At 44.4% G+C, this 23342-nt stretch overlaps 2 protein-coding genes across 5 annotated transcripts in view; one reads left to right on the top strand and one right to left on the bottom strand.

The window, feature by feature from the left end:
- The window catches only part of col22a1 (collagen, type XXII, alpha 1), a 60348-nt gene extending 44930 nt beyond the window's left edge, over nucleotides 1-15418 (top strand). The window contains exons 39-65 of one of the 3 annotated variants that reach the window (XM_077006081.1): nucleotides 1856-1960; nucleotides 2056-2100; nucleotides 2923-3000; nucleotides 3317-3352; nucleotides 3476-3529; nucleotides 3774-3818; nucleotides 3972-4007; nucleotides 5992-6105; nucleotides 6733-6786; nucleotides 7486-7539; nucleotides 7661-7714; nucleotides 7803-7856; nucleotides 8563-8616; nucleotides 8753-8806; nucleotides 8969-9022; nucleotides 9107-9151; nucleotides 9414-9467; nucleotides 9589-9642; nucleotides 9738-9791; nucleotides 10266-10337; nucleotides 10908-10943; nucleotides 11030-11074; nucleotides 11511-11690; nucleotides 11787-11853; nucleotides 12107-12289; nucleotides 12552-12629; nucleotides 12872-15418. In XM_077006081.1, the coding sequence (XP_076862196.1) occupies nucleotides 1856-1960; nucleotides 2056-2100; nucleotides 2923-3000; nucleotides 3317-3352; nucleotides 3476-3529; nucleotides 3774-3818; nucleotides 3972-4007; nucleotides 5992-6105; nucleotides 6733-6786; nucleotides 7486-7539; nucleotides 7661-7714; nucleotides 7803-7856; nucleotides 8563-8616; nucleotides 8753-8806; nucleotides 8969-9022; nucleotides 9107-9151; nucleotides 9414-9467; nucleotides 9589-9642; nucleotides 9738-9791; nucleotides 10266-10337; nucleotides 10908-10943; nucleotides 11030-11074; nucleotides 11511-11690; nucleotides 11787-11853; nucleotides 12107-12289; nucleotides 12552-12629; nucleotides 12872-13065 (1953 nt within the window). In that variant the 3' untranslated portion in view covers nucleotides 13066-15418. The remainder of the gene's footprint in view (nucleotides 1-1855; nucleotides 1961-2055; nucleotides 2101-2922; nucleotides 3001-3316; nucleotides 3353-3475; nucleotides 3530-3773; nucleotides 3819-3971; nucleotides 4008-5991; nucleotides 6106-6732; nucleotides 6787-7485; nucleotides 7540-7660; nucleotides 7715-7802; nucleotides 7857-8562; nucleotides 8617-8752; nucleotides 8807-8968; nucleotides 9023-9106; nucleotides 9152-9413; nucleotides 9468-9588; nucleotides 9643-9737; nucleotides 9792-10265; nucleotides 10338-10907; nucleotides 10944-11029; nucleotides 11075-11510; nucleotides 11691-11786; nucleotides 11854-12106; nucleotides 12290-12551; nucleotides 12630-12871) is intronic. The other 2 variants (XM_077006080.1, XM_077006082.1) reach the window with 2 other exon arrangements.
- An 823-nt stretch (nucleotides 15419-16241) lies between these two features.
- The window catches only part of col9a1c (collagen, type IX, alpha 1c), a 34740-nt gene continuing 27639 nt past the window's right edge, over nucleotides 16242-23342 (bottom strand). For both annotated transcript variants that reach the window (XM_077006083.1, XM_077006085.1), the window contains 9 exons: nucleotides 22954-23025; nucleotides 21734-21769; nucleotides 21603-21647; nucleotides 21132-21164; nucleotides 20838-20984; nucleotides 20469-20523; nucleotides 19997-20191; nucleotides 19201-19278; nucleotides 16242-16687 (listed from right to left, as the gene is read on the bottom strand). In XM_077006083.1, coding sequence (XP_076862198.1) covers nucleotides 16488-16687; nucleotides 19201-19278; nucleotides 19997-20191; nucleotides 20469-20523; nucleotides 20838-20984; nucleotides 21132-21164; nucleotides 21603-21647; nucleotides 21734-21769; nucleotides 22954-23025 — 861 coding nt within the window. In that variant the 3' untranslated portion in view covers nucleotides 16242-16487. The remainder of the gene's footprint in view (nucleotides 16688-19200; nucleotides 19279-19996; nucleotides 20192-20468; nucleotides 20524-20837; nucleotides 20985-21131; nucleotides 21165-21602; nucleotides 21648-21733; nucleotides 21770-22953; nucleotides 23026-23342) is intronic.

The raw sequence follows: 23342 nt of genomic DNA, 5'->3' as shown, positions 1-23342 counted from the left end.
ACATACACATCTGTCTCCTGCATCATCACATACACATCTGCATCATCACATACACATCTGTCTCCTGCCTCATCACATACACATCTGCATCATCACATACACATCTGTCTCCTGCATCATCACATACACATCTGCATCATCACATACACATCTGCATCATCACATACACATCTGTCTCCTGCATCATCACATACACATCTGTCTCCTGCATCATCACATACACATCTGTCTCCTGCATCATCACATACACATCTGTCTCCTGCATCATCACATACACATCTGCCTCATCACATACACATCTGTCTCCTGCATCATCACATACACATCTGCATCATCACATACACATCTGCATCATCACATACACATCTGCATCATCACATACACATCTGCATCATCACATACACATCTGTCTCCTGCATCATCACATACACATCTGCATCATCACATACACATCTGTCTCCTGCATCATCACATACACATCTGCATCATCACATACACATCTGTCTCCTGCCTCATCACATACACATCTGCATCATCACATACACATCTGTCTCCTGCATCATCACATACACATCTGTCTCCTGCATCATCACATACACATCTGTCTCCTGCATCATCACATACACATCTGCATCATCACATACACATCTGCATCATCACATACACATCTGTCTCCTGCATCATCACATACACATCTGCCTCATCACATACACATCTGTCTCCTGCATCATCACATACACATCTGCATCATCACATACACATCTGCATCATCACATACACATCTGTCTCCTGCATCATCACATACACATCTGCCTCATCACATACACATCTGTCTCCTGCATCATCACATACACGTCTGCCTCATCACATACACATCTGTCTCCTGCATCATCACATACACATCTGCATCATCACATACACATCTGCATCATCACATACACATCTGTCTCCTGCATCATCACATACACATCTGTCTCCTGCATCATCACATACACATCTGCATCATCACATACACATCTGTCTCCTGCATCATCACATACACATCTGCATCATCACATACACATCTGTCTCCTGCCTCATCACATACACATCTGCATCATCACATACACATCTGTCTCCTGCATCATCACATACACATCTGCATAATCACATACACATCTGCATCATCACATACACATCTGTCTCCTGCATCATCACATACACATCTGTCTCCTGCATCATCACATACACATCTGCATCATCACATACACATCTGTCTCCTGCCTCATCACATACACATCTGTCTCCTGCATCATCACATACACATCTGCATCATCACATACACATCTGTCTCCTGCCTCATCACATACACATCTGTCTCCTGCATCATCACATACACATCTGTCTCCTGCATCATCACATACACATCTGTCTCCTGCATCATCACATACACATCTGTCTCCTGCCTCATCACATACACATCTGCATCATCACATACACATCTGCCTCCTGCATCATCACATACACATCTGTCTCCTGCATCATCACATACACATCTGTCTCCTGCCTCATCACATACACATCTGTCTCCTGCATCATCACATACACATCTGCATCATCACATACACATCTGCCTCCTGCATCATCACATACACATCTGTCTCCTGCCTGATCTTTAGACACTGAGCAATTGGAATTCCAACCAGCTGGTCACTGCATTCATGAGAAGCCATTTCCCTAGCAAATTCATCACAGTGCAGATTAATATGCCATCCGCATTATATTTCTAGTGTAACTCCGCCAGGCTCATGCCTGGAATATCATGGGGGAGCAGGTGCTAAGACAGTGAAGATGTAAAGATCATCTTGTTTCCTAGGGAGACGCAGGGCAGAGTGGGCCTCCGGGTCCCCCTGGTCTGGTCGGAGAGCCCGGTCTGAGAGGAGAAATGGGGTTGCCCGGGAAGGGCAAAGACGGAGCGCAGGTACGGAGCAGGCGCGATCCCTCCGCCGTACACACGACACCAAGGTGGGGGTGTAGTGCCAGCCTGTGTGCATTATTTCCTTTCTGTAATTACAGGGTGTTGCAGGACCACCAGGAATGACGGGACCTCCAGGAATGAAGGTAGCGCGCGCGCACGCACACACACACACACACACACACACACACACACACACACACACACACACACACACACACACACAACTTAGTAGAGAAGGTTCTCACAACACCTGCAACATGGGTTCAGTTCCCACGGCAGTACTCGCCCTGACAGACTGCAGTGTGTGTGAGTGTCTGGATATGAGCGTCTGCCTATCACATGATGTGGATTTCTGAGGAATTGACTGGAAGTGTTTTTGTTATGGAATCTGCTGTCAGGAATCTGGTCAACATGTTAAAAACACATTGGAACATGTTTAAATAATTAGGTTTCAGTGTACCATGATGGCAGAGAGATTGAGTGGTGATGTGATTCATATCTGGATTTTGTTTCCATTGCGTGGCTGATTTATCGCCTCAGGAGCAGTTCTGAGCCTGCAGTCTTCTATTATCCTGAAGCAGACTCTCTTTATTTTATACTTCTCAGTATTCTGTGTGTGTGTGTGTGTCTGTGTGTGTCTGTGTGTGTCTGTGTGTGTCTGTGTGTGTCTCTGTGTGTCTCTGTGTGTGTGTGTGTCTGTGTGTGTGTGTGTGTGTGTGTGTGTGTGTGTGTTTGCATGTGTGTGTGTGTGTGTGTGTGTTTACATGTTTGCATGTGTGTGTGTGTGTGTTTGTGTATACATGTTTGCATGTATGTATGTGTGTGTGTGTGTGTGTGTGTGTGTGTGTGTCTGTGTGTCTGTGTGTGTGTGTGTGTGTGTGTGTGTGTGTGTGTGTGTGTGTGTGTGTGTGTGTGTGTGTGTGTGTGTGTATTTGGGTATACATGTTTGTGTGTGTGTGTTTTAGGGCCCACCTGGAAATCCAGGAATGCAGGGGATGCCAGGAAACAGAGGTCCTCCAGGAGAGGGAAACACTGGACCACCTGTACGCATGCAGACAGACACACACACACACACACACACACACACACACACACACACACACACACACACACACACACACACACGTATACACAAACACAAACACACACACACACACACACATACATGCAAACATGTATACACAAACACACACACACACATGCAAACATGTAAACACACACACACACACACACACACACACACACAGTGACTTCACCCTATTAATATATGCCTGTATGCGTATGTCAAAGTTCAGATCTCCCTTTATCAGTCCTGCTCTGTGACTAGACTAACAGCTGTTCTGTGTTCTGCTTATCCAGGGACCTCCTGGCCCATCAGGTCCATTAGGAGCATCAGTAAGAAATCTGTGACTTTTTTCTAGAAGATTCTAGACTAGCACATCCTGCATCTCCCTTGTTTCCTCCTCTAAACCTGTCTCAGTGCTGCCTGTCTTACTGCTGTCTGTCTCACTTGTCCAGGGACAGAGAGGACCACCAGGTATGCCGGGGCCTCAGGGACCCGCTGGACACAACGTAAGTCAGAACCTGCTCACACCCACTACCAGGACACAGTGTAACCCAGAACCCACTCACACCACTTACAGGACACAATGTAACCCAGTACCCACTCACACCCACTACCAGACACAGTGTAACTCAGAATCCGCTCACAGGTTTTGTGAAAGATATCTTTGTGTGTGTGTGTGTGTGTGTGTGTGTGTGTGTGTGTGTGTGTGTGTGTGTGTGTGTGTGTGTGTGTGTGTGTGTGTGTGTTTAGGGGTTACCAGGAAGGCCTGGGGAGAAAGGTTCTCAGGGAGAGCCGGTAAGAGATCTCACCCTCAACACCATCCTCAGTGACACTTATTGCTACCTGCTGGTGATGTTACTGGTGTCTGTATGGGGTGCAGTGTTGGCTAGGTGGAGCCTGTCTCATCTGAAACTGTTCTCTGATCAGTCTGACATCACTGTGTTTCAGGGTAAAGCTGCAGACCTGTCCCAGCTTGATCTCAAGGTAATGAGTAGACTTACTCCACCCAGTCCATCCTCCATACACCATACTTCCTCCATACTCCATAGTTCCTCAATACTCGTTACTTCCTCCATACTCGTTACTTCCTTCATACTCCATACTTCCTCCATACTCCAAGCTTCCTTTATACTCTGTACTCCGTACTTCCTCCATACTCAATACTTCCTCCATACTCTGTACTTCCTTCATACTCCATACTTCCTCCATGCTCCATACTTCCTTCATACTCCATACTTCCTCCATGCTCCATACTTCCTCCATACGCCGTACTTCCTCTATACTCCATAACTAAAACTAAAAACTAGGGAGTTTTTCCTTGCCACTGTTGCCCTTAGCTTGCTCACTGGGGGCTAGGACTCGGCACTTGTAAAGCTGCTTTGTGACAACAACTGTTGTAAAAAGTGCTATATAAATAAAATTTGATTGATAGACCCTCTTCCGTGTCAAGTCCACCCTCTTCCAAGATGGCTGCTGCAGCAAAGCACTGTTTGTTGCCTGTGTGAATGTGTGAATAGTTATAATACTTCTGCAATTTTGTTCTGAAGTCTTACTTTTAAAAATTTGGACCAGAGGACTTGAATATTGTCATGAACAAGATCTGGTGGGCAGAAGGGATTACAGGAACCCATATTGCTTCAGGATGGTGATGGATTGGACTAACTGAGGCCTAAGCCTCCTGCTGTGCTAAAGGTTGAAACCTGGATCTTCATACCTTTTATGTCTCACAACAGGGAAGTGGTATTTTATATTCATTTGAGCTGTGAATCCTTGTATCCTTGTTAAAAGTGTCTATTATTGTATCTACTGAGTGAAAACATGAGGAACTTAAAACTGAGCTCCCTTGTTTTGGGCGTATACTTTATAACTTGGGCTGGAGTCTACAACTCACAACTATATGAAGAACTGCCTGGGCCGAAGTTAAATCTACAAAGGAAATTATATACTCAGGAGTTGGTAGCTTATGATGGCATTATAGCTACCCTTTCGCAAAGTGGCAAATGGACTTCCACACAAATTCTCCAGAAGCAATTACAAATAACCAGAGACACTTCAAAATGGCTGTTGGGAGTTAATGTGGCTATTTATTATTCCTGCCTTCATGTATTGAGAGAACATTTCACCATTCATGATAATGTGATCATCTATCTGTTCAAATCGCGAGATAAATTAACAAACCGTAAAAACATAAAATTAAAATTCTTGATTATATGTTTACTCTTGTATAATGTATCTTGAATGTTGTAATTTGTGCTGCTGCTCTGTCTCTCTTGGCCAGGTCTCTCTTGTAAAAGAGATCTTGTATCTCAAGGGATTAACCTGGTTAAATAAAGGCAAACAATTGACTCCATACTTCCTCCATACTCCATACTTCCTTCATACACCATACTTCCTTCATACTCCATACTCCATATTTCCTCCATACTCCATACTTCCTTCATACTCCATACTCTATACTTCCTCCATATTCGATACTTCCTCCATACTCCATACTTCCTTCATACTCTGTACTCAGTTCTTCCTCTATACTCCATACTTCCTCCATATTCGATACTTCCTCCATATTCGATGCTTCCTCCATACTCAATACTTCCTCCATACTCGATACTTCCTCCATACTCGATACTTCCTCCATACTCGATACTTCCTCCATACTCCATACTTCCTTCATACTCCGTACTCCATTCTTCCTCCATACTCCGTACTTCCTCCATACTTTATACATCACCCATACTCCGTACTTCCTCCATACTCATTTGAACTAACACTGTTGTGTTGCAGGGGGTGTGTTCTGAGTGTCCCCCCAACCCTGTTTGTTGTGTTGCAGGGGGTGTGTTCTGAGTGTCCCCCCTAACCCTGTTTGTTGTGTTGCAGGGGGTGTGTTCTGAGTGTCCCCCCTAACCCTGTTTGTTGTGTTGCAGGGGGTGTGTTCTGAGTGTCCCCCCTAACCCTGTTTATTGTGTTGCAGGGGGTGTGTTCTGAGTGTCCCCCGGGCCCTGTGGGCCCTCCTGGGATCCCAGGATCTCCGGGGGAGAAAGGTCCAACTGGAGCACCAGGGAAGAACGGACAGGATGGATACCAGGTGAGATGAGCTGCCTTCTTCGGGACAACCCCTGCAGTCCTGCTGGCTTCCTCCAGGGGGGGCTGTCTGAAAACTCTGGACTCATGACACCAGCATAGGGACAAGATGGGGACAGGACTGACTACCTGCCTACACTATAATGCTATGTTCTGGACCCGCATACACTATAACGCTACGTTCTGGACCTCACCCAGTGTGAACCCTGACAGCCCAGAACCCATGACTTGGAGTTCAAAAGAGGACCTCTGACCTCTGGAGGGGAGGGATGGTCTCTGTTTTTGGCTGTGCTGGACATCCGTGGGCATGTGAGCCTGTGTACAGAAGGGGCGGTCAGCAGCGTGGTCAGCTGTCCTGTGCTAGCAGTGCTAACCCTAACCCTAACCCTAACCCTGGCAGTTACTGTGCAAGACGAGATAAACAGAGTGTGTAGGAACTGACAGTGACTGAATTGCTATAAAAAGAAACAAGTTTCAAAGAGCTGTGTGTGTGTGTGTGTGTGTGTGTGTGTGTGTGTGTGTGTGTGTGTGTGTGTGTGTGTGTGTGTGTGTGTGTGTGTGTGTGTGTGTGTGTGTGTGTGTGTGGAGAACTTTTGGCAGTACTCTAACAACAGATGGGTATTACTTGCAGGGCTCACCTGGACCAGTTGGACCTCCGGGACAACCTGGAGCTGATGGAGCCAAGGTAAAAACCAAAACTACACACACACACACCCACACCCAAACACACCATATATCTGGTATTTATACCAACTAAAACCACCAGCACATTGCATAACATACTGTACCTACCCCAGCTGGAAGACCATATTGCTCTGCCTATACAAAACCCATACCTGTATAATACCTGTTCCCCTACATAACCTGTAGTTATTACACCTGCAAACATCCATAGTACCACACACACAATACCCCAAACCTAACTACACACTATCAAAGTTTTAAAGTCAATAATAACATGCTTTGCCATGTTAAGATGGCGGAGACGTCAACTCGCCCCTCTCCCAGAAGGCCTTGTTTCACTTATTTGTTGGACTTAGTTTTTTGTATGAGTACCGCCCACAGAGGCGTGACTTCCTGTTTTGAGCCTGCTTCTCGTAGAAGGTCCTTCACCACAGTCTCCCTTGGTTAGCTCGTTAGTGGTCCCGACTTGCTTTAATGAACGTTAACTTTGTACGGTAATGGTTTCTATTCAAAAGCCGAAAAATGAAACAGTCTTTAAATGTGGTCATGATTATAGACCTTAAATGGATGGTCATACATCTCAATGAGGGACTTTGTGGCTGTGATCACATTCATAGACACACATGCTGGTTTATATGAATACACACTGCATGGTACGTCACTGCTACTGTAAGCTGTGCTGAATCTGTTGTGAACACAGGGGGTGAAAGGTGACAGAGGACCTTCAGGAACACCTGGAGACAAAGGTGAAAAGGTCAGCCGAGTCCACTCACCTCTTTCCTGCCATGGCTTGTCAAGCCTGGGGACTGGTTTTATATCAGGCTCTCCTCATTTCTCCATCGCGCACACACACGTCTGTGTTCGTATGTTCGCAGGGACCTCCCGGACCACCTGGCTATCCAGGTGCAGCAGGATCCATGGGTCAACCTGTAAGTTGCCAAGGAATTTCAGATTGCCCAACATCACGCTATTTCCTCAGACTGACCCCTTGTGTCTCGTCGTCTTGTGTGCTCGCAGGGTAACGATGGCAACCCTGGACCCATCGGCCCTCCTGGACCTCCAGGAGAAAAGGTAACATACCCAGACTGTCAGCCATGGTTTTGGCTCTGTTGCACCGGGTCAGTATTACAGAGCCTGACATGGACAGAACAAAATCACCAGTGCTCGCTGAAAACTTGCAATGTGGAATCAACAGTTGCAGTGTTCATTTAAGTCCAGCTGGGCTCACTGTGAGTTAACTGAACCCTAACGGGCTGTGTGGGTCAGCCATGCGGGCCTCGTGGTACGGATAATGTCTGAGCACGCATGTTCCCCCATATGCTGCCGCCGTTTCCATGGCGTCAAGTGCCATGTGCTCCTAGTTCTGGTTTCCGCTTCAGCGCCGTCCTGCCGTTTGTTCTCCCGCCTGTCCCTGAACCCACAGCTGTGGCTCGTTACCCCTGGTTACCTGTGGATTTCAACCCTGTGTTTTACTGCACTGGTTGTTGAGCCCTGTTATGGAAATCGGTTGTGTTGTCGTTCATCTTGGTTTTCACTGCTTACTTTGCTTTGCTGAATTACTTTTCGTTGTGTTTATCTCTTTGGCTTCTGTCTTTTATTATTATTGGCTGCCGTTTATTCCCACTATTCTGGTCTCTTAATAAACCTCACATTTGCACCTTGCCACCATTCGTGAGAGCATGTCACTGTGTTTGTGTGTGTGTGTGTCAGCCTGTCACTGTGTGTGTGTGTGTGTGTGTTACTGTATATGACAGCATGTCACTGTGTGTGTTACCAGGGAAAGGAGGGACTTGCTGGGATCCAGGGTCCTCCTGGTCTCCCTGGATTAATGGTGAGAAATAACCATTAAATTCTCATTTTCATGTACACAGTGACCAACATGTTTATTGCGGTTCGAAAGGTTCATATTGCTCAAACATGTTCTACTGATAAAATGTTTACATTTTCATTGATTAATTTTCCCAAAGGGAATGATGGGTAAGACTGGGAAAGATGGACGCCCAGGAGAACCCGGAGAACCGGTAGGAACCTGATATTCCTGATGATCATGTTATAAGGAACTGAATAGAGGTTCATGTGCCAAGCACAGATAACGAGTCATACTGATACATGTTATGGTTGCCGGTTTTGTGAACCTGTTTCCTGAGGATGTCTTGTGATAAAACTGAATAACCTAATTCCAGGGTAAACAGGGAGAACCAGGAACCCCCGGGAGAGATGGATTAAGAGGACTTCCTGTAAGTAAGAAATCGTGTTTTGTGGGTAATCTGCTTAATCTTTGTTAAAAATGCATTGGTTTTACACATTCATCTCTTACCCAGGGATTTAAAGGCCATAGAGGAGAGCCTGGAGCCCCGGGGTCAAAGGTTAGTAACTGCTTTTTCTCATCCAGCTAGCCAATGAGGAGAAGGAGCACTCTCAGAAGAGCTACTGAACCCCCCCCCCAGTTTGTTGTTTTCCGTCCTGTGAAAACAGTTTCAGATCATCAGATAGACCCACCCAGGTCTTCACAACACAGAGCCCACATCTCCACAGTTTGGACCTGGAGATGATGTTCAGCATTGATCCTTGAGTGTCATTGGGAGATTTCTGCTCTGCTGCTTTATAAGCAACATCTGTTTCTTTTAGGGTGAAGAAGGAAAGCAGGGTCCCCCGGGAAGAGAGGGTCAACCTGGAAAAGACGTGAGTTCACGTAAATGATCCCTCAGAAGCATGTAAAAAAAAAAAAAAAAAAGCAGACAGTTTTGATGAAGCAAGCCAATCAGAAGGAGGTCTGAATAGTTTGTTTTTCTTTATGCTCCAGGGCAGTCAGGGACCCCCCGGGCCTGAGGGTGCCAGAGGTACCAGAGGTGAAGCGGTGAGAAGCTTCTCTGAATACTGCTGTTGCTCACCTTGTAAAGTGAAACGCCTGAAACCAGGAGTTGTTACTTGACTTCTGCGCTGTCTTTGAAGGGCAAACCGGGGGAGTCTGGGACACCTGGGAAACCCGGACCAGCAGGAAACCCGGTGAGTTTACGCACTGCAGGCTCCTGGACGTCTCCGTCTCGCCCCCCAGCCAAAGAGGAAGACGCACAGACAGCTGCATGCTGGGATACATAGCTCTGAAGAAGACTCGCTTTTACCTTGACTGTTCTTCTGTGTGATAATATGAAGTTACTCTAACACAGCACCTCTCTCAACACCCAAGGACACTTTACTATGAACACATCACACAATGCTTTTACATCCATTCAACACACGAGTAACACGACTCACAAATGTGTCTTCGGTCCTGGACACCTGTCCCTCACTGCCCTTTCTTTCATGAGATTTTGTACACACGGCCACTCAGCTCAGTGCTCAGTTCAGCGAATCGTCCTTGTCCTCATCCTCATCCTCGTCATCCTCAACAAATCGCCTTCAGTGAGACCTGAGGTGCAGAGAAATGCCCCAACCGAGGGGCATGTGTGGGTGAGTGATGTGTTCTTGTCTTTGTCTCAGGGTCTTCCAGGGGTCAAAGGTGAGATAGGAACTCCAGGATTACCTGGCTTTTCAGGCCCAAAAGGACCCTCGGTGAGTAGAAGCTTAAGATTTCTCATTAATGTTTTTGTGTGTTTTTGTGTGTGTGAGTGAAAGAGACAAAGTGTGTGTGTGTGTGGGTGAATGTGCAGGTGAGAGTGTGTGTGGGTGAATGTGCATGTGAGAGTGTGTGTGGGTGAATGTGCATGTGAGAGTGTGTGTGGGTGAATGTGCATGTGAGAGTGTGTGTGGGTGAATGTGCAGGTGAGAGTGTGTGTGGGTGAATGTGCAGGTGAGAGTGTGTGTGGGTGAATGTGCAGGTGAGAGTGTGTGTGGGTGAATGTGCAGGTGAGAGTGTGTGTGGGTGAATGTGCAGGTGAGAGTGTGTGTGGGTGAATGTGCAGGTGAGAGTGTGTGTGGGTGAATGTGCAGGTGAGAGTGTGTGTGGGTGAATGTGCAGGTGAGAGTGTGTGTGGGTGAATGTGCAGGTGAGAGTGTGTGTGAACCAAATAATTTTGCTATAAAATGTTTCTTTTTGGTCCTCTCCTTTAAGTAAATGCACTTGGTGTTGTAAAGTCTTTTGAAGTGGTAGAATAACTTGATGACACGCTTTCTACTGTTCAGGGTCAGCCCGGTCCAATCGGCCCCGAGGGCAAACAAGTGAGTGCATATTCACAGTGATGTAGGGTAGACTATTCTCTTCCTGTTGCAAGATAACTCAGGACTGACTCTGACTGTTTTTGCAGGGTTTATCAGGGCGACCTGGAGACAGAGGTTCTAAAGGAGACAAGGTGATTATGTAACACCTGTTCAACCCCCTCTCAAAAAGGACCTTCAGTTTTTAACAAGACATCCATCAAACAAAGAGCTTTGAGCCTGCCACTTAAATTAGTACCACCATTTAGCACAGATCTTGTTTGAATGAGATAAATATCGGTAATTAAAGAATCAGACCAATCTATTAAAGAATGGCTAATGCAGCTCACAATGGCAAATGAATGCTACTACCCAACAATTAGGATTATTTGCATAATTTATTCATATCGTTAGCAAGATCTGAATTTCAGGCTGAAGTGCTGCAATTCTTTCCGTTTGTAGTTGGCCTGCTGCTCCCTCCCATTCCAGACACTTCTCAACATTAATCCACAGGTCTAGCGCGCCGTTTTAGCGCCCTTGTGCTCTGCCCTGCGATCACCCAGTGGCCTGTTGTGCTCTTCTCTCCCCTAGGGTGACCATGGCATAAAGGGAGACAAAGGCCAAGGTGGAGAACCAGGAATGCCCGGGAACCCAGGACCTCCAGGCCGGAAGGGTCATACAGGGATGATGGGCATGTCCGGACCCCCAGGAGAGGTGGGCCCGATTGGACCACCTGGAACACCGGGCCTGCCCGGACTTCCAGGACCCAGGGTGAGGCTTTGACTTTACATCATCAAGTGTAAAGGACATTCACTGAAGTATCTAAACTGAGTCACCAAGGATAAAGTGGCTTTGATGTTTCTTTAGGGAGAATCACAGTCCATGGAATCGATGCGGAGATTAATTCAAGAAGAGCTGGCCAAGCAACTAGAAGGTGACACTGATCTGCAGAGCTTCTTTTAAACTTCTGGGCCTGCTATGAGTCTGAGGAAGTGTAACTAATCACAGCACTGATAAAGCAATCGAGAGGAATTGAGTTCAGTTTTCTGTCACAAACGCTTGCATGTGGTAGCCGTGGTTGTCCATGTGGACCAGATGGTGAGAGCTCGACACATAATACCCACAGTCTGATATCTTGAGTCTGATTGTTTTTTATACCTCAATTTTCTTCATTTATGTGACTGCAGCTAAAATGGCCTACCTCATGGCCCAGTTTCAGCCCACCCATGTGAAGAGCACGGCTGGCCGTCCCGGCCCACCTGGACCACCAGGTAAAGATGGAGCACCTGGTCGAGTGGGCCCACCTGGAGAACCGGGCATGCCTGGTCAGAATGGAGCAGAGGGACTCAGAGGTCCAATGGGTCTTAAAGGTACTCCAGCAATACAAGAAGAGCATGAGTTAACTTGTATATATGTTTGTTTTTGGTCTATATATTTACATATTTGCATAACACATATTCTTATGTCAGGGACATTTTGATAAATCTCAAAGGTCCCAGTTGAATGTTATGGTAGTCAACTAACAAGTATTATCTCATATGATAATGTTAACTAAAATAATAGTTTAGTCTTCAACCCTAATAACAATATTGGCATATTTCACCTCAATGTCTCTGTACTGTTGACTGACAGGTGAACGAGGATCCAAGGGGGACAAAGGAGAAGATGGAGTTGGCCAGAGAGGAGAGTCTGGACCATCAGGTCCCATTGGTAAGATCTCAATCATGGCTGTGCAGGCCATAGAGGGTGTTAATCCATCACGCTGGATCCAAGAGTTTGTGGAACCATGTACATGACCAAAATGATTTGGTTGAAAACAAAAGCAAACGAATGTTAACTTGATCATGAGGAATCAGGGGTTTGTACCTTGGGTTAAGGAAAACCTCAGGTTTTCATATTATTCTAGTGTCAATTAATTTCATAATCTGAGTGGAGCTGCCTCTGCAATGCAGGTCCACCTGGAATGCCAGGAGAGGGGAAGGATGGTCTTCCTGGATCAGCTGGAGCTCAAGGAGAACCGGGTCACCCAGGCCCCCACGGGCAGCCCGGCCCCCCGGGACCACCCGGGCAGTGCGACCCCTCTCAGTGCGCTTACTATGCCAGCCTGGCTTCACGACCTCACACTAAAAACGTCAAGGGCACATAAGCCTTGGGCGACCCAAACCCCACACCACGACCTATTTATGAACTTAGAGATGCGGTGAGCCAAGAGGTTTTCCTGTTGACATTGAAGGGAACTTTGGTTTCGGGAAAACTGAGATGTGTGTGTGTGTGTGTGTGTGTGTGTGTGTGTGTGTGTGTGTGTGTGTGTGTGCGTGCATATGTGCGCGTGTGTGTGTGTGCGCGCGCGCATATGAGCGTGTGTGTGGATACGTACATTCATGTCCTGCCGGTCAGATATAACACAGAGTTGTTGGTCATTCGGTGTGTCAGAGTGATGAGTGATGGGAACTGTAGTTTGAGGGAGGTTAGTAATTTAAATATAACCCAATTTCTTCCATCAGGGATATGCAATTTCTTCAGACCAAGTTGTCCAGGCTTTCTACGCACCCTGTAAAGTTTCTATGCACCCTGTAAAGTTTCTATGCACCCTGTAAGTGTTCTACGTACCCTGTAAAAAGTGCCTCTTGGCCTCACATGAGTTGCCACAGCTACCTTACCAGTCTTCCTTCGGGCAGTGTGGAAACTGATGGTGGTCTACAGACCCACATCTCCAGAACTGATCCATAGTTGAAGAACTTTTTTCTTGAACAAGGGGGCAATTATCCAGCGCAGAGATGTATCTTCTAATGTTGATGTGCCGTGTGTGTGTGCTGGTCAGTTAGGACCCAGGCAAAGAACAAGTGAAATGTAGGTTTCACCCACTGGCTCTGGGCCTCAGATGAGATCATTAACTAGCTTTTCTGCTCCACGATGGTGCTCCCATACGCCGTGTGATTGTAAAGATTTTTTTTCACCCTCCTCATTATATTCTAAAATTATGAGACCTGTAGCAGGTTTTTGCTTATGATTAAATTAAGCCAGTTTATATCTAATATCTAATCCCAACCTGACATTTGTAAGGAGGGACATTGATTTTGCCTTTTCATGTACTCTGTCAGTTCATGTAGTGTCATGATTCACAAACCTACAATCTTTCCTTTCATCTCATGTAATGAGAGCTACTTTATTCAGACCAGGATATAAATGAGAAGTTCAAAAGCAGAATTAATGTTTCTTACTTTTGTTATAAGTTACAAAAATTAGGTCAACAACAATAATATTCTGTTGCATCTTTTACAATCATGTTGTTCTTTTCAGTTTTGTAACACCGTTTGGTACCACTATGGTCATACAGAAATAACACTAAGCATTTAAGCATTACAGTAAAATCAGGTGGAAGATGACTGCACACTTGACACTGGGTTTAGAAATATTGTTCTAAAGTGAGAGCCTGGAAGTTGTGCCTCTCCTTGCCTGAACCAATTAAAGTTACAGAAAGAGAGAGAGTCCATTTCAGAAGCTGCATGAAATGCCCCTGGCTGTCAACACAGGGTTGTATTAACCTGAAAAAAATAACCCAGCAAAGTTAAGGGCGTTCATGAGGTCAAATCGAACTGTTTTTCTGTTGTTAGTTACTTTGGGCACAGGGAGATATGGTCTGGAGAGGCAGGCAAGCAGACCTGAAGTAATTTGTTTGATTGATAAGTTAGTCAGCCCCTGCACTGTGTTGATTATGTCCAGGTGCACCACTCCTAACAGCTCACTTGGCTAGGTACAAATCTAAAACATCAGTTTGAGCTGGGGTTACTCTCACCTGTAACTCAACACCTAGTTGCTATGGCCTACCTATGTACTGTACCCAATGTAGAAATGGCATTATGATGTCATAAGGAGACACAACACGCTTGTGTAACATTGAAGCTAATCATCAGCTTGCCAGCTGGCTACAAAAGACTGGGACAATTATGGGATGTCCTAGTCATCTTCACAACGGAGTGCCTGTTTTTGTTATCTTTGTGCTTTCTAATTTCATCTTGGCGTCCCAGATGACGTGTGACAGGTACTAATTATGTGGCATGGTTTGACGAGCTGAGCTCATTACTCTGCATATGTAAATGAAGTACTTCATATGATGTCAGCCTTTTTTTGACCGGTTTCACCTTTTTATTCACAGCTGGGTTAACACCGATTCAGCTTTTTTGGTCATTGTTTAATTTTAAATGTCCTATTTTCATCAGAGGTTACGTTGAATTATTTTAATGAATCACAGGCCTTGTGAAATGACAATTTATGCATGGTAAAGTCTACCTGTTTATACTGATTCTTTGGTGCTAAAAGTAATCCAAATTAGGAAAATGTATTTGTATGTATAAGAAGGGATTACACTTCATAATAAAGACCGGATTAGTTCCATTTTACAAAACATGCATATTAATTGTGGATGTTATTTCCCTCTCTATTTCTACCTCTACCCCTCTCTCTCTCTCTCTCTCTTATTGTGCTGTCCATGTCATATGATCCATAAATGTTTATTCATTCTGGATGGAATTAGATATTGTTATGAATCGTTGCCCCATATCTGTATCCCAGCTCATGATCGAATACCTAGAGATGTCGTTAAACTTATCAAATGTGAACAGGAAAGCGTAGGCTGTGGATAGCTGTGGCAGCTGTCACATAATAATGTACAAAAAGGAGCACACGTCTATACACAAGATGTAAGATCTTAATGGAGAAGAGGCGTTTGAATTGTGGACTTCTTCACAGACTTCAGACCACAGACTCTCAGAATATTCTGTTAGTGTGAATTTAGTTTTAGTTGTTTCATTTGTCCTCCCATCGCTGTTCAGAGGGAGAGTGAAGCAAAGCTGTGTTGACATATTCCTCACATACGTACATCTCCCATATGTGTGACTACATACATTTAGAAACCTGTTTTTATATACTGCACATTCAAAGGGAGACATTCAAATGCAGACATTCAAATGAAGAGCACATTTTGTGGGCATGGTGAACTTTTATTTCACTGCACTATGGAGTGGAGTTGTGTGGATTTGGTATTTTAGCTTAGTCCCTGGGTCTGTGCCTTTATCCTTGATCACATTTTAATCAAAAACATTGTAGAAATACATGAAAACTGCTTCAAAATACAAGTTGTTCTTGTCCAGTCGGCCACGCCCCTTACTGTACATTTCAAACAAATTCACAACAGGGTTTGTGTGTATATTTTTCAGCAGTACAGATGAGCTGCTGGACTGATGACCTTTGACCCTACCTCACCACTCTGTCCGTTTACATTTTGTGTTCTAAAAATGAGAATGATTGTCTCCATGTCACCTCTCCATTTAATTTCCTTTTATTTTACTGTATGTACAAGTCACAACTAGAACTGGTCTGGATCACTGCTCAAACGATCGTCTTCTTAGGGATGAATGAGTTTCTGTACAACCATCTGAAGACTACATTTCATGCTGACTGTCATGATGATCTCTGGATCCTCTCCAGATTCCTCAAACACACTCCCACTCTTTCAGCTACTGATGATGACGATGATGGTGGTGACGGCTTCTCTCGGGAGCCCCACATTCACGGGCCCTTAATGTTGCTTGGCTTTTTCCCACCGACGAGGTAAAGGGGCTGGGGCCTATAACAGTTGGACGGGTCGCAGAGGCCTGGTGGGCCGGGGGGTCCTCTGCCTCCTGGACTACCCGGGATGCCTGGTGTCCCTGCCTCCCCCCGGGCTCCGTTATGGCCGTCCTGTCCGATGCCAGGCTTACCTGGGGGTCCTGTGTTAAATAAAGAACCAAACCAAATGCAGAGTGAACTGAATACAGACAGCAAAGGCCTTATTACACTGGGTCAAATTCTCACCTAAAATTAAATCTTTAAAATTGTTTATTTTACATTACATTACATTCACTTCTTTTAAAAAATAATAATCAAGCACAAGATCTGATGCATGTTAGTACGTGTGTTTTTTTGCCTTACAAGTCTTTCAGAAATAAATGCAATAATGATTAAGAAAGTCAAATCCAAAAAAACACTATTATGTACCAGTACATTTGGTTAAATTCATGTGTAGCCACTAAATAGGCATTTTCCTGACAGTGCCCTGCTAATCTTAATGTTTTCTAATAGAAAGTACTATTTAAAAAAATGGTAAACACATAAATTAAAAGTTATTTTATTAAGTTTTGTTCTTTTCATATTTAATATACTTGGGTGTGCAGGAAAATATTTTTACTTTACTGTCCTAAAGGTCCTATAATCAACTACGTCAATTGACGAACCTTGCTGTTCTAGACTGCTGTATCATGCACACAACTATTGTAAACTATTGTTTTTCAAACTAAGCATGCTAAATAAATAAAAGTCGTTTTTTTCAGATTTTTCCTACAAACACGTATTAAGTAGTCATGATGAAAAATTGTGATGCGCTTCAGTTGACACATCCCGCTGTTCTGATGATTATACTTCAACAGGGTTGCCAACTCTCACGCATTGAGCGTGAGACACACGCATTTGACCGTTTTCACACGCTCTCACGCCACACTTCCGATATCTCACGCCGAAAAAAAATATCCAGTTTATTTACCTCAGATCCACATATATGATTCAATACGTTACTAGTTCGCTAGCTCTGGCGCCATCCACCGGCGATATAACACTGAATCTGTGTCCATTTTACGTTCGCCACCCCCCCCGCTCAACAAAATACACTCGCAACTCGGCTTCAACCTAAAATAATATAAATATTTTCTTATCGTGATATAAAGAATGAAGTAACTATAAAATCTAAATGTCAAGGAACCGCACATTTCCCCCACTCTGCTACATGTAGTGGTTCAGTCCACGTGTCTATTGTGTTGCCACACACCTTTGTTAGCCTGTTAGCCTTTACTCTGTTAGCCTGCCCCCATTAGCCTGCTCTCTGTTAGCTTGTTCCCTGTTAGCCTGTCATATGTTAACCTGCTCTCTGTTAGCTTGTCCCCTGTTAGCCTGTCCCCTGTTAGCCTACACTCTGTTAGCCTGATTGTTTCCCCTTGTTAGTGTCAATGTATATAAACCCTGTTCTTTCCTTCGTGGTTGGTCATTGCACTTTGTACAGTTTGTATTGGTTAGTTGTGGTGTCGTTTGTCTCAATGTTTTTTGTTATTTGTGTAATAAACATCTGTTTGAGCACCACTCGGCTTCACCTACCTCGCTCAAAGCACACATCTCACATCACACTAAATATTTTTAAATAATTAAAATTATTAGTTTTAAACAAACTAGTACATAGTAATTCAGTAACGTGTCCTGTAGGATAGTTATGGTGTTCTTAAAGTCAATGTCCAGTAATGCACTATTGCAGGAGTGGCCAACATGCGGCTCTTTGCCTGGTTTCCCCAGCCGGCCCGCACTCTCACCTGCACTAACGGTCTGTGCCGTGGCCCAGTTACCTCATCAGCTCTGAGGGCGACACACTGCTACATCTTTGTGGTGCGGGGTTTGTTTACAAGCCTAGCGAGCCGCTAACACATTTAAAACCGGCGTAGGGGAAAACGGGAGACTAGCATTAAGTGATTCTGCTTTGAGTCTCGTTGGTGAGGCACAGTATTCTGTCACACGTTTTGGAATAAACATAACAGAGCTCGTAGTGTGCGCCCACCTCCTCCAACCATGCCAAAGTCCTGAAGCATATCACGCCTTATGTTTATATCGAAGTTTGTGTTTATGTTTTTTTAATGTTGTTCGCTTAGCTTGAGTTCACCCCGGTATTTTCGTCAAATGTTCATGTGCGTGAGATGAAAACACCACTTCCCAGTCAGGACAAGATCATTTCAATAAACAATTTGTGTCAAGTTTGCTCTCAAAATTGCAAGGAAAAATGCACAGAAAAAGAAAAATATAAAGATGAACAGACATTTTAAACAGAGTAGGCAGCCCTAGCCCAGCACCCAGGGTTAGGTGCCTTGCACAAGGGCACCTCAGTCATGGCCTTAGGCTTGGTAATTGAACCCAGGTCCCTCTGGTCACAAGACCAGGTCCTTAACCACCAGATCATGACTGCCCCCACACTGTTTGTGTGTGACATTTATAATAAATCTGAGCAGAGGTCTCTGTGTGCGTGTGTGTGTGTGAGAGAGAGGAAGGGATGGGTGAGGTTCAAGCGTGCCCATGTGTATGATGTGGCTCTTTGCTGTAACACAGTAAAAAAGTGCCTCTTGGTCTCGGATGGGTTGGCCACCCCTGCACTATTGCGCTGACATGGTCTTCCAAATGAGACCAATGCCTCTAGAGGAAAGTGAAGGTTTACCTTGGATTCCTGGATCTCCACGAGCCCCTGGAATTCCAACACCATTATCTCCCTTGTCTCCCTTTGTTCCAGCATCACCTATAAAACACACACACGCACACACACACACACACACACACACACACACACACACACACACACACACACACACACACACCCACACACACACACACACACACACACACCACAGCCCGATTGATTTCTTTTAAAGTTGCCCAAGAAAGTTTTATTTATCCACAATGCATTGGCCACTACTCCCAGCTGGTTAAATAACTACTACAGTTCCAGAGAGTGAGCCAGGAGATCACATGGTCATCTCCTTATTTCAGGTCCATTTCAGAACTCATTAATGAGCACTATCTTCGCCCCTAGCTAAGGCGGCCATTGACTGGTCCATATGTAGAGGTGATGAATCACTTTGTGGTGTAGTATTCCATCAGCCAGGAGTTGCTATCACTGCTTTGGACTCTGAGGGACTAACTCTGGATTAGAGTCTGGATTAAAGTGTGAGGGACTAACTCTGGATTAAAGTGTGAGGGACTAACTCTGGATTAGAATGTATGATTGAACTGTGACAAAATAGATTCCTGCTTTCTCTGTACTGCATCCAAAGATGACCTGCAGATACTAGTGGGGCTTTATTTCCATTAGCTGTAATGAGAAGAAGGAGGCAAGTAATGTGATGGTTCTGATCTTGGGAGAAATAATATTTATAAAGGGATATAGATTGATCTAAATGGAATAATAAACATGAAATAAAGAAGTTAGTTAACTTTGTCTTCGGTAAACCACACACCTTTTTCTCCTTGTTTTCCTGGTAGACCATAGAAGCCCGGAGAACCCTGGACACCAGGTAATCCCCTAGGTCCGACTGACCCTGAGACACCTGCTGGTCCAGGAGGTCCAGGTGGACCCACTGGTCCAGGGGTCCCGGGAGCTCCAAGAGGCAGGGGTTTTTTGGACAGTTCTTTTTTGTAGGCATCTAAATGTTCTGTATAATGAACATTATTTTCATTATTCATTTATGTTTTTCCCACCATTCCATGTCAGACTAGCTAAAGCTCAATACCTCTTACCACAAATCATATTTGATTCTCTGTACATTTTTTCAAATGTCTAAAGTTCAAAATGATGACTATCATAAGAGAATGTTTGTGATGTAATGCTTCAGTAAAATAGGCAGTTTAGTCATTACTGATTGATTGTAATCCAGATGCCATAAAGCATTATGATGATAGATTATAATCCAGGCGATATAAATATCTTGCCTTCAACTACTGCTGCACATATTTCACGAATCTTGTCATCGTTCATTTTTGGACCCTAGGGAGAATAAGAGCAGATCTGAATAATTCATCATTATGATTATCATATTATTATTAAGCATTATCTCATACACATCATTGTTAACTGATAAAAATTCAGAATAGTGACACTACAGTATTCTTCTCTGAATTTCACATGATAATTTAGACCATCGACCAAGCACACAAACACACAACAAGCCATCTGCGATAGTGAATTACTATTAAAGGAGACTTAAACGATTCTCTTTTTGCTGTAAACGAAAACAAGCACTGGTACTTCCTATTCTGCTATTCTTGTTTGTTTGTTTTATCTTAATTTAGAAACCGTACAGGAACTCCTCTGGGGCCCGGGGATCCTGGGAGGCCCCTCTGCCCCTCGAGGCCCCTCGCTCCCTGGGGCCCGGCGAGGCCCTCGTGTCCCGGCTGTCCTGGACGCCCATCAGCTCCAGTCGCTCCTCTCTGACCCTTTTCCCCTCGCTGGAGACAAAACATTCAGCTCAGATTTTACCAAGCGAAGAACGGCGGTAAAAAGACATGAAGTGACGTGACGTGAAGTGACGTGACGTGACGTGTCCTAGCGCACGGAGGACAGGTTCATAAACGCAACGGCAGAATTGGAAGTACCTCGCCCTTGTTTCCAGAAATGCCTGGAGGACCCTGTTAAAAACAATAAATCACGTAAGGAAAGAAATCAAAGATTGCAACATTTTTAAAGCTGAATGCAACACAGTTAACTTCTGCATACCCTACACACATCTGCAAAACACATCTAGCATAAAAACCCAAAGGCCTGAAAGACCAACTCCTGAATGAATAACGATTATGGGCAGGATGTTGTTCAGATTGAACACATCTAAATGATATCACCAATCCTATTTTAGTGACACTGTATCAGGTGTACACCAAAACCTCAGGTACACAGGAACTTAAAAAAATAAGTTTTTTTTAAATAATAAGTAATAATAAGTTATTACTTAATAATAAGTAATAATTATTAAATAATAAGTGTGTGAATCATCCTTGTAATGTACCATGAATATCAGTTGAGGATTATTGTTTTGAGTTTACACACTAAAGGAACAAAAAACCTGGTACCTGGTCCCCCTTCACGCCTGGATCACCAGGAATCCCTGGGTTACCCTGCAGATCAAAGTAGGAAAGGGCAGCATAAACCTTCTGTCCAGGTTGAAAAAGAAAGATGATTTAGCTAAAGTAGCTGCACATACCTCACTTCCTTTGGGACCAACTGAACCCATAGGGCCCTGTAATAATCACACACACACACACACACACACACACACACACACACGTAAATTAGCACACACGTGCACATAGTATAGCAAATAATGCACCTTTTCAACAGTGCTTTTGTAGAGTCGCTGTAGAGATGCATGTGATCTTCTCTCCTACTAATCCAATATCTCACCTCACCAATTCATTCCTTCATATATTTATTGATTGGCTAGAGACTCGTGTATTGATCTGTTCATTCTCATCATTCAACAATTAATTGAACTGAGAATATTGAACTGCAGACAAATTGTCTGAGAGAGATAATGACCTGGTCATAAAAGCTCTTACTTCACTATTGCATAAAGCAGTGGTCAATGACACATATCTCCAACAGCAATGTTAGTGCTTACTATGGCTGTATGTAGGTTTGAGAGCTGTATCATTATGTAACATAGTGGTCATCATAAATCTTGCTGCTGAAGATTCACTATCCTGCAGAGGTTCAACTCCAATACTGGTTATACTGGTTGGGTATTTTACAAACAAGATTAGTTAGTTTAGCCAGATAAACTAACTAGGTCAAAGTTGAGTACTGTGCTGTCCGAATCTTCTTCAACTCTTCTCTTATTGGATAGTCTTAACTTTGGGCCAAGTTATCTGACCAATCTGAGAAATCCTGCTTTGTGAAATTCTCCCCTGAACCAGGTAATTGAAGACTCCTGAATATCCTTATTAAATCAACCAGGTGTGCTGGATTTGGTAAGGATCAGAACTCTGCAGCATGAAAGATCTCCAAAAGCAGGATTGGAACTAAAGTCTGCAGGGGCTAAGATCTCCATGTGCAGGTTTGGGACTATATGATGCTAGGGTTGCCACCTAGGTCTGACAAAAAACAAGGACACTGTCATACTGACACAGGGTGTGGACACCGCGAGAAAAAAAGACAGGTTTAAAGTGTGCAGAAACAGTCTAAATAGTAGTTTGAACTAACCTAGTGAAAACCAGGACATTACATTTATTTATTTTTTTTTTTTGCCGGGACCGAATATTAAAAAGAAGGAAAACCGGGACAAACCGGGACAGCCCGAGAAAACCGGGACAGTCACGTGAAAACCGGGACAGTCCCGGGAAAACCGGGACAGGTGGCAACCCTAATGATGACAGATCTCAAAACGTTGGCCGCTAACCAGATCTCCAAAAGCGAGTGGCCTACCTGATCTCCTTTGTGACCTGTGTAACCTTTGATTCCCCGTGGACCCATCAGTCCCTGATCGCCTTTGTCCCCCTGTTGAGAACACATTCCAGAACAACAGGCCATGACCCTTATTCCAAACCTAATGTACATCAAGCTTTATTCTGTGGCAAAAAATTGAACAAACCAGGTAAATAGGGTTTGAAGTGTGAGGGGTTACTCTGGATTAGAGTGCGAGTGGCTACTCTGGATTAGAGTGTACGAGTGAACTGGGTGCAAAATTTATGTGGCCATTACAGTTAGCATCTGTACAAGTAGTGCACCTATATGGCACTGGGCTAGCGATGCTGGGGCTAGCAATGCTGGGGCTAGAGATGCTGGGGCTAGCGATGTTGGGGCTAGCGATGTTG

Source organism: Brachyhypopomus gauderio, chromosome 5 (genome assembly GCF_052324685.1).
Source record: "Brachyhypopomus gauderio isolate BG-103 chromosome 5, BGAUD_0.2, whole genome shotgun sequence".
Taxonomy (NCBI): domain Eukaryota; kingdom Metazoa; phylum Chordata; class Actinopteri; order Gymnotiformes; family Hypopomidae; genus Brachyhypopomus; species Brachyhypopomus gauderio.
The sequence above is the reverse complement of the archived record's forward strand: the minus strand, read 5'-3'. Positions and strand labels throughout refer to the sequence as shown.